The sequence below is a fragment of the Filicampus tigris genome, chromosome 19 (assembly GCF_054856515.1).
Source record: "Filicampus tigris isolate MCC_2025a chromosome 19, RoL_Ftig_1.0, whole genome shotgun sequence".
Lineage (NCBI taxonomy): Eukaryota > Metazoa > Chordata > Actinopteri > Syngnathiformes > Syngnathidae > Filicampus > Filicampus tigris.
The window spans coordinates 8,344,469-8,355,603 of NC_141235.1; the positions used below are offsets into that span (position 1 = coordinate 8,344,469).

General features: G+C 42.8%; 1 protein-coding gene across 7 annotated transcripts in view; it reads right to left on the reverse strand.

Annotated features, from left to right (window-relative positions):
- Window positions 1-9,772, reverse strand: part of mpripa (myosin phosphatase Rho interacting protein a) — a 39,645-nt gene extending 29,873 nt beyond the window's left edge. For all 7 annotated transcript variants that reach the window (XR_015082451.1, XM_086016162.1, XM_086016160.1 and 4 more), the window contains exons 1-3: window positions 9,081-9,772; window positions 5,317-5,394; window positions 2,678-2,743 (exon numbers count right to left, since the gene is read on the reverse strand). Coding sequence is in view for 6 of the 7 variants with exons in the window: in XM_086016162.1 (XP_085872288.1) it covers window positions 2,678-2,743; window positions 5,317-5,394; window positions 9,081-9,200 (264 nt within the window). In the remaining variant the exon portion in view is untranslated. The remainder of the gene's footprint in view (window positions 1-2,677; window positions 2,744-5,316; window positions 5,395-9,080) is intronic.
- Between the last annotated feature and the right edge of the window lie 1,363 nt (window positions 9,773-11,135).

The following is an 11,135-nucleotide window of genomic DNA, read 5'->3' on the forward strand; positions in this document are numbered from 1 at the left end:
TAGTCTAGTACAGGAGACTTGAATTGTTCGCAGTTATTCACTGTAAGTGAATGTATTTTACTGTGCACTAAAACAACAAATGACATTACACGCTGGACATTTTCAATGCCAAAAACAAGTTGTGGTGACCCATTAGTCCTGCGTGAGAGCTGCGCGTCTTCCGCAGCTACTTATGCTCACCTCGCCTCTAGCCTGAATTCATTTTCTCTCCGTGGCATTCTTCTATTTTTCTTGCACAAAGATTAATCGTGGTTGTGTGTGGCGGTGGGTGTTCACCACAGGTGGGCAACTCCAAGTCGGGGGCTCAGAGAATTGTGATAGCCAAGGCCTTTGCTGAAACTGCTCTCGTCCCCCCTTCAGCTGGGCCACATCCTGCAGGTTGGGACCGCAGCCCATCTGGCTTTGGTTAAAAGTCAAGATACAAAGCCGTAAACGCGGGCCGAGACGAAAACAGGGGGGGGCACCACCTCATCTAGGAGCCTAACATTCCCTCGGATAGGACATGTGATGTGGTCGGGAGCAATGTGATACTGGCAAAAGACAGCCGTCTTTAAATTGGACCTGATGTCACACACAAAATGCCATTTAAAACGTTAGGCTTCATTCTGTCAATGGACTAACTTTCGGCACTGGCGCGCCCGACTTTTGTTTTTTTCATAAGTGCACCATCACAAAAATGGCACCCAGATTTTCTACCACATCGCTTTCAACGTCACAATTTTTTATAGGTTCACTATTTATTTCAACAAAATTGCTGGCTGTCTTTTTGGGCAATATTGACTGGCAAATGATTAACAATGTGGTCATCGTGAAGTTATTCATTTAAATCACAATTCTGCCAACTTTCAAATGCATTGGTGCTTGACATTCTCTGTGTCAGTGTTGGTTATGACGTTTGCACATTATCGGGCCTTAACATTCAAGATGTTGTCAATCTACTACGACCTATGTCTGAGATAAACAACAACGTTGTTATTTTTTTTATGCTGCTGATACTATGATAGAGCATGTCAAATTGAGTATATCCTTTCTTTAAGAGCTAATAACTCAAAAATATTGAACACTGCCCTTGAGATGTAGAACAATAAACAACAGTTTAGATGAATAAACATAAGTATGCTATGCTCTTGACTGAATGAAACACTAAATAAACCACCCTGGAGTATGTAACCTTTGTATAGTACTACAACATTGAACTAATCTTTTGGCCTATTGACATTTTCCACTTCATCAGCTGTAAACAGTAATCGATAAAATGCAGCTGGTGATGCCACACAATCTGATCGACGCACATCTTTGAAAGCAGAGCCCTGGAGGTGGACAACGAGCCAACAAATGAAATACAAACGATTACTGTGAGGCTCTACATTTAGTGTCACTCGATATTTCCAACTCCAGACCTCCTTCCCTTTTGAGCCGACATTCGGTAAGGAGATTAAAAGAGGATGACTGACATCCAGTGAACAAAGAACAGAGGACAAGGGTGAGCTTTTACTTCACATCATCAGTCTTCCTTCCGGTGTTAGCATCCCGTCAACGGCGCCGCTCATTTCAGTGCCCCTCCAATGTCGAGAGGACACAGTGCAGTATTTTTCACAATGCTTCCTATGATGTTAGCACCTTGCTGGAGAAATATCTACCCTGCATCAGGATGCACAATGAATACAAAAAAAAAAAAAATCACTCAGCCTACAGGTCAATCTGTGGGGAAAACGCAATTTCCCCTCGAGGTTTAAACTCAAATCCGTTCCATCCGTATTATATAAACACACTCTTCTGCCAGAACATGCCACATGAAGAAAGAAAGGGTCAAATAAAGGATGCGCTGATGCTTGGCCAGAATACAGCGTGTGCATCCCGTGCTTTGAAAAGTGCTGCTTCTGGGTTCGTCACGGCTCAGTCACGTGACACAGTGCAACTGGAGCCAAACATGAACAGGTGACTTCGAAAAAAAATAGCAGCTATTCGATATGGAACTTCTGGCACTGTAAAAACGACATCGATCTTCCTGGCACACGGGGTGGCAGTTATTCCAGTTTTGCTTTCGGAACTCGAAGGAATCAGGAAGATCTTGCACAATATTTGAACAGGCCACAAACCAAACAGACAGAGCTCGGCACATGACTCTCTGCATCAACACCGTGTGTGGTGTAACTTCATTCCTCTTCTGACACCGCAACGCGAGTTTGGACATCGAACACATTCGCGAAATAGCGCGAGGATCCGCTGAGCAAGTGTCGACTAATTGTTCACCCTCGTTTGATCGGTAATGAAAGTAGTCACGCTGACGCAAATTTCAAACGATCACCACCCGACTTTAAAGTTAACCAGACTTCAAATGTATTTTGTCAACTGCATTCGCCAGCAAGGCAAACTTGGCTCTTCAGTTTCAAACGGACCCCTTTGAGAAGTCTCAGGGGCCGCAGTCACTTCCCTCCTATTGTTTGATACAGTGCAGGTTTTCATTAGCAGCAGGTATAAAGGAACAATCGGCGAAGGAGAAACCGATACGTTTGATGAACTCACATTTAAAAGAAGATTTGTGGGAAGGTAGGCAAGGTCTTATGAATCAACTTTGCAGTCGGTGCAACAAAAGTATTCAAAGTGGTAGACAATGCATTTGTTCCCTGACCGTTCGACAAATATCTGAGTAGAGAAAAAGGCTGCTTTTACTCACCATTTCATCCAGAGCGTAGCGGAGTAAACCATGCTCGTAAAGGATGAAAAACCTCCTTTGCCATTTCTGCATGTACAGAAAAAAAAAAAAATAAGACAAAGCTTTGCATTATTCACATTGACAGATGAGAAACATTTCAAATCATATTAGCTTTTAATACAGCAGAGGTTTTAGAGCCAAAGTCAAAGGGATTTGACTGATATTTGCAGAAAATCACAAACGAGGGTCAGAGTGACCCTTCAGTAGTAACATCGCCAAAAAAAAAAAAGTGCTGCATACTCGTCCCCTGCCGCCAGACTAAAACAACGTTTTGGAACCGACGCCATGCAACTTGGCACACAAGTGTTGAAAGTGTGACTATTTTTTGGCTGCACAAAGTGTATTTGTCGCTCCCCGCCCTTCTAGCCACATTCGACTCCCAACGACTTGGTTTTCTTTCCCTGACATAAAAGTCAAGGTCGCTTTCGGACACAGCGGAGGAATGCGAGCCACAGAACAGATTTTTTATTTTTGTTTTTTTTTTACTCACGCCGAACATTTTTTTGCATGTTAGGAATTCTGGGAGTCGACACTCCCCGTCACTGCATAAACTCCCGGATGTGAATCGCAGGGCACGTGCTCACCTCTAAAGGCTATTTTGAGTCTACAATTAAGCAAAGAAGCACGTTTTTGGAATGTTTTAGAACATACAAACTCCACACAGGAAATCCAGAGTGTGGATTCAAATCCAAAACCTCAGAACTGTGAGGCAGATGTGCTAACCACTATCCTACCGTGCCGCCCTGCAATAACATTCCAAGTTTAGAAGAAAAAAAAAAAATGGATCAATGCACTCTAGTGCACACACACATGCAAAAAGTAAATATACTAGCCCGCCTTTGGTAAACATTTACCATGTGTTGGAAAGAGAATTCTTGGAAAAGTATTTAGCATGGACCAAATCACATTTTGAAGCCAGCACTGTATAGTGACAGGTAGAACAATTAAATGCTCTTACACTAAAAAGCAGAAGGGACATAATCAACCTGTGTTTACGTTTTGCGACATTTTGTTTGGCGGTGTGCCGTAAATTATTTTCTAATGTGAAACAAGTGCCTTGGTTCACAGTGCTCTACAGTGTTGTGTCCTGTCCTCTGCAAGTGGTGACAATTTTCATTAGTCCATTTCCTCGTTATCGCAACGAGCAATTTTCTCACGCCTCCGCTTATCTTTACCCACCACTTTGTCACCGACAGTGTTACCTTACTTTTGCGGGCTCGGATTGCACCATAATCCATGAAATATTGAGTAGCTCCTTCTAAAAGTACATTGGAAGGTCCCAACGGGTCTGCCTGAACCTTGCAGTTAACATTGTTGTCACATGCAAATACAGTGCAGTCCTGCTCGGAAATATTACTCGACCCAAATGTATTTCTTTGACAACGATGTTCGCGCACCGTTTAAGCTGCTCACGTTGGCACGGGTCACGCGACTAGGTCGACCAGATCAGTGCTGTCGGTGTAAGCAGCAGCCTATTGACAAAAGCAGGGGTGGATGATCTGGAGGTGCTTCATACACGAAACGACCCCCCCCCCCCACCACCAAAAAAAAAAAAAAAACATATGGAAGCCATCAGAGCGGCTGTGAGAACTGGGACTTTTCCATCACCTCCCCCACATTCTCCCAGCTCCACTTTTGGGATGCACCCCCACGGTTTTATCTGGGGGTTGATAAAGAAGGCGGTGCAACGGAGAGGGTCTCATGTTACACGATGGCAAGGGAGCAGGGTTCAAGGAATCAAGTCAATATCAGGCTCATTACTGCTTGTGAACCAGCGTTCATCGCTCCGGGAAAAACACTCCCACAGGAAGCTGAAGTCCAGTTTTTCCCAAAGAGTCCCAGTTTAGATACCAAAATGAAAACACACCCATTATTAGAAGTCCCGGTAAAGTGAAAACAAATATGTCTTTGAAATTGACACACCACAGAGAAGTGTGTCGTTAACAACCTTACCAAATTTGACTGATTTAAAAAGAAATAAAAGAGGACATTATAAATCATGAAAAAAAAAAATCAAGCATTTGTCTCTGTTCTCAAATGCTGTGGGCATGTCTGCTAAGTGCATGAAATCACACACTGCTGAAAAATGAATGTCAGGCAATTTTTTTTTTTTTTTTATCCGTACACATCCTGACATGCATGCGCCAAAAAAATATATCTGCTTGTAGCTTAGGGTGGCTGGAATACATCTTGCCTGGTCGTCACGGGGCTTTCTACGGAGCGACTTGAGGTGCTAGCCACCAGCTAGCTAACAAACTAACAGGCGTCCAGATAATAACTAAGTAACTTGCAACTGCATGGGGTAACCACTGATTCGAAGGAAAGTGTGTCATTAGGCCATTTAGCCATGACCAAAAATAAATAACTCAGGTAAATTGAATGGGGGAACAGTTTCATTGGCCAAATTTTGTACGGCGTAGTTCTTTCTTTTCATGTTCAAAACAATTTCCTTCAAACATCGCTGGCGTCAGGTCAAAACCTCCCTTGTCAAAAATTTGTCAATTTCACATTTTGGCCAGTCACGTCAAGGTGATTCTTTTACAACCATCCCACCATTTTCACAGATTTTCACAATTTCCCCCAAAACTGAAGCCACTTACCCGAGATCTGTGTAAAGGATTGTCAAAATTGGTTCCCTCTGGTGCAAGGAGCAACCATCCACCATAAATGGGTTTTGCCTGTTAATGAGAAAATGGGATTATGAAGACCAACCATGAAACAGAAATCTCAACAGGACAATTAAGCGCTTATAAAAATGGCGGCGGTTTCGATTAGTCAACAGCTCATTCCCGGCGACCACATCATTTAACTAATCAAATGCAGTACAGTTGTGATTGCTGCCAGGGTAGTCAAATTCACTTGCTTGTTTTGCGTTGACTGCAGGCTACTTTTCCCCGCTGGCTTTATTCCAGTGCGCCATGCTGCTTTTAGGCAGTGAAAGGGAAAAGCCAACACACATGATTTTTTTTTTTCCTCTGATCCTCTGAAGAGAGTGGACTGGCGGGCGTGGGGGATAAGAAACTTGCAGAGAGCCAGCGCAGACGCTGGGAGCGTTTTGCGGCTCTGAATTTGCAATTTCAATTTCAGAAATGTGACTTGGCCTGGCATGCTTTCTGAAATAGTTGGGCCACATACTTGAACTCCCGCCACTTGAGTAGTCAGCAGTTATTTCGAGTCAAACAAGCCCTGCCTAACCACAGCTGGCTTCATGTGTGAATGGCAAGAAATGTCGCGAGGAATTTCTTGCGAGACGTCTGAGCTCGAACGAGAAGATGTAAATCATCTGCGAAGGCAACGGTGCGCTCAAAAAAAAAAAAAAATCCATCAAACACTGGGCTAGAAATCAAGTTGAAAAAGCTCTTGACATTTACAGCCGTCCAGCTCCTCCGTCAGGGGTTTTGATTACAGTCATAACTTCATCCCCATGCAAAGCCACGTATAATCCGCCTTAAAATCCGCTTTTGTTTTGATTGCAAAAGGTACGGCGCATTGCTCTGCTACGGTGACTCTGTCAACAAAACGAAATAAGAGCGATTTTCAAATCTTAAGCTCCCAACACAACTGTCAGCGGTTTGCAGCCGAGCTATCTGATAACGGGCCCGCCTGCAGGAAGGAATCGCACTGATACCGGCTGCATCCAAGCCTGTAAAAATATGCCTGAAAGACAAGGAGACTGTGCAGAGTTCAGGAGGGAAGGGGGAAAAAAAATTATATTGTCTTTCCTCAATCCTCACATGACCTGACAGCAGCCCCTTTTGAAAAATACACTCTGATAATTCCAGGTCAAGTTTTCCCCTTCAATGGTTTCGCGGTTAAACTGCGTGTGTCGCAACAGCTCCCGACCTCCTCGTTGCTCAAACCAGAACCCAAACGCTAGTCTGGGTCTTCAACTGAGTTGTGGACCGTGAGGTCCAGTGGAAGAAGTAAAAGAATGAAACACATGGGCCTTCAATCATTCTTCGATTTGCAACTCACACACGGCCGGCTCAACTTGTAGGTTGACAGCAGGCGTTCCTCAGGGTAAGGGGAAGGGGGTGGACTGAAAAACCTAATTTCTCTGGATAAAAAATGCCTCGAAAGGCACAATGGAGTGTGAGTACAAGTACTTACATTTGAGTACTCGCTGACACTAAGTACTGATAAGTGATAAAGACAACATACAGTAGATATGAGAGGAAGAAATATGAACCAAAGAACAGAGTAGGAATACAGGAATCTAGTTTCTTTTTTTACACTTGATTGCCCGTTGAAAAAATGTTGAAAACCTTGATGCACAAACCCAAGTTTTCCACTTTCTAAAAAGTTATTTGACCACAATCAAATGTTAAAAATTTACCTGAAGTATTGATCAAGATTTTATGATGGGCACACTTAATTGTCAGTTCCAATTGTTTCTGACAGGAAAAATGATTTCTAAAATGTTATCCAGTTTTCCGGAACGAATTGGGCCCCGACCTCAGAGCGACTCAGCTGGGCTAAAAACACGAACCGAATGACACCAGCGTGCCTCCAAGCACTCCGCTAAAGGAAAACTTTACAACTAAGACATGACTGGCTAGGTTGGAGGTTGACAGCCGGTGTTCCACAGGGAAAGACGAGCTATTTTCCATCATATTTCAAGGAAAGTGTGCTGTTAGTTTTCCAGAGCCATCACTCTCTGACCAGCTGGGAAGTGCTGTGGGAATACGACCATTTGTGATTAATCAACAAAATGGAACATACAGTAATGCGATTTACGGAGAGCCTATCCCTGTGGGACTCCACATTAGAGTTTGGAGAGTGTGGCAAATAGGAGATGATGAAGCTGGCGATCGTTTTTGCACGGTTTCTGACCCAATTCATCAGCAAAAGCTGACGGTAGTAGCAAGTGAGGTGGAAAGCTTTGGCACAGGCCTAGTTCAGCATGAAATTAAGGTCAATAAGCACCCCTGGGTTGGTGACTAATTGAGTTCAATGAAACAAACCTTTGCACTTCGAGGCTCTGTTGACACATGAAGCAGAAACACACCTTGCGCATGGCCATTCATCCTAGTGTTGGGTTCATGTTAATAATGCACCACACAATATGGCAGGGATTCCCAAACACTGTCAAGGCACGTTAGTCTTCCGTGAGAACTCTTCAGGTGTGCCGCTGGAAATGATCCAATTCCACTTAATGGGTTGGAAAATGATATATTCACTGCAAAAAAATGCATCTTTGTTCACATATTTATGCCAACGGCATTTAGTGACAGACAGAACAATAATTTTTTTTTTTTTTTTTTTTTTTTTTACATTGACTTACATTCCACTTGCTACCTACGGGTCTTTATAATCGCTTGAGCAATTCCATTTGCTTCATCTAACAACTCGTGACATTTTGAGCCATTCGACCAATCAAACGGAGCCAGGCAGTCACGGACATGACTGCTCACAATTGCAGTGAAATCTATAATTACAAAACAGAAAACTGTGCCTCACCTGCGACCCAAGTGAGGATAAGCGGCATATAAAAATAGATGAATGGATGATGAAAAAAAACAAGCTGCCATGCGCTCTCATCTTAAAATGTCAGCATTTCAGCCCACAAGAACTCTACTAGGAAGTTGGGGAACATACAAGAAGTTTCGATTGGTGCTTGCCAAAATTAATGCTCCATGGCATAAAACCAGCAGGGAAAGCACAGCAAATTGCAGTTTTCCTGACCCCCAGACTCTCTGATCCTCACTGTAGAAAGAGCTGTGTGCATTTAAAAAGGAGTAAGATGGGGGCGGGGGGCGGTGGGGTCGGGGGCAATCCACGATGTATGCATGGCCCTGGAGATAAAGATATAAATTGGCAGAACTCACATTGTTTTTCAGTAAGGAAACAGATGTCAGCATAGCTGATAAATGTGAGTGAATCCACCTGTATAAGTTCAATGGAGTGGACAGCCACATTTTCTCCGTTGGGAATTTTTGGAATTTTTGGGGTACAAACCCCCACTTATTAGTGGCTATTCTCCATTTGGATAGTTTTTTTCACTGCACAATGGTTCTTAGTATTTTTTTTTAACAAGAAAATCTTTTTCTTCTGAGTTGTATGATTCTATACCAACAGTACTCTTACTTGAGTACAACTTTTGGCTACCTTAGGCTGACAGTAAAAATGTTTAAATTTTACTTTTGTACTTGAGTGCATTTCAGAGTCTGTACTTTTTTACTTGTAATTAAGTCTATTAAATCAGTACTTCTTTTACCAGTGTTTTTAAAGTATATTTTATATCTTTACCTCTACTTAGGTACTTAGTACTTTGGCCATCTCTGCATGTTTGTCATTTGAGTGAAAATTTTTATACAGATTTTTTTCTACCCATGGGGAAAAATTGTAGCGATAAGGTACTCACCTGGTTGAGGTCTTCGTCGTTGAGCAGGTGAGATTCTCGAGGCTTAAAACAATTTTGACATTTGCTCTTATTAAAAATGTTGGCTTGGAATTTCCGACAGGGGTTCTCTTTGACTGACATGGTGGTCGAAGGAGGACGGTAAGTGCTCTTTTAAACACAATTGAAGAAAAAAAAAAAAAGTACTTTCGAGAACAACTCCAGGTTAGGGGTGACACGAATGTGCTCTTTAGGTCACGTCTACGCTGGTCATCATGCTCCAGGGGGGCTAACGTTCACCCGTTAAACTTCTTGCTCTGGTGCCGACCAAGAAGTTGTGGATGTTGTCGACAAGCGAAGACAGGTGTGTGCAATTTTCGGCCCTTAATTGCGTTGTTCAACGAGGCGTCGATGTCTGGTGGCCGACACTGCGGTGGTCCTTGCGGGTCACGTCAGTAGCCTCCATCGCGGGGGTAACGACGCCAACTTACCGAAGGGAGTCCGATCCACCACCTCCTCCTCCGGGCTCCTATCTAGCGAGTTATAGTGCGTTCATACACGTTTGTCTACCGGTCCGGACATGATCCACGTTTAAAAACACGCCAAGGATGCGGCGGTTGGCTCCATTCGTGCGGCCGAGTTGGATGTTTTCGACAAATGCTGCCTTTGGTCGGACATCTAGTCGGTGCAACGAAGGGAGGGGCTAAGTCAGTACAGTTGGTGACTGATTGTAACGTTGGCCAATCAGACGCCTGCCATTGAGGGCGCTCTGTAAATTGACCAATCGGACGCCTCTAAAGTCCCACCGTCCTGAAGCTAGGTGGGCTTTAAAGTTTGGTCCCCAACCACCGGATTGCGGACCGGTACCGGTCCTTGGGACATTTGGTACTGGACAGAGGTGGCAAAAGTACTATATATATATATACTAATATATATATATATATATATATTATAAAAAGTTGAATGCCCGGTTTGTGCTATTAAAAAATGAGACCAAGATAAATCCTTTAAAACCTTTTTCAATCTGTACAACTCAACCAGAAAAAAAACATCACCACCACGAAAACCTACAGTGAAGCATGGTGGTGGCAATATCATGCTTTGGGGCTGTTTTTCTTCAGATGGAATTGCTACTTGGTCAAAGTTAAAGGAATGAACGAATGGTGTGTGCACTTGGGCAAACATGATCTCAGCTGCTTATTTTTATTTCCAATTTTTGAAAATGTTTTATTTTTCAATTGTATTACAGGTTATAGCTCACATTAATTGTGGAAACAATTTTTATCTTGGGCTCATTACTTATATCACAAAAACCTGCCATTTGAATAGGGGCGTGTAGATTTTTTTTCATCTACTCTACCTGAAAATTGACTGAAGTACTGAAATAAATTATTTGTACTTCTGCCACTGGCACCATGCCGCAGAGGGAGACTGAACAATAATATTTTGTTGGTAATCTCAGTCAGAGAGAAGTTTTATTTTGAAAATTCAGTGCACCTGCCTGTCCCCTTGTACACATTGTCTCCGTCACATTCGACCGCAGGAAAAAGTGAGCCAAAAGCTAGCAAAACTTTGTAGAAAAATAAAAACAGAACTTCTTCGGAAAGGGCAAAAGGACAAATAGTAAGAAAGAAGAAGAGCCTACCACTTCCAAGAAAAAGAGAGCTGCATTTAAGGAACAATATCAACAGCATTTGTTTTTGTTTCTTTAAGACAGTCTGCCAAAATATTACTTGACATGAAAACAGTCCGTGGCACAAAGATGGCTCGGGACCACTGCTTTAAAGCGCTTGTGATTATATAATAATTTTTAAAAAGTCCTTTCCACATCAACCTGAGACAATATTTTTCATTCTTTCTCTTCTGCGTTTGTTCAGCTTACGCTCGTTATCAGTCAAGGTTATTTCTTTAGCTGATAATTTGTTTAGTAGTCTGCTGTGTAAATCTTTGAAAGTCCACAAAAACAGGACAAGGAGACACAGGAAAGGTGACAGTGTGTCAAAACATTTGCAAAATGTTGGCAGCTTCATTGAAACTCAGTCAAAACATATGACTTCATGCTAGCGGATGAGACAACCA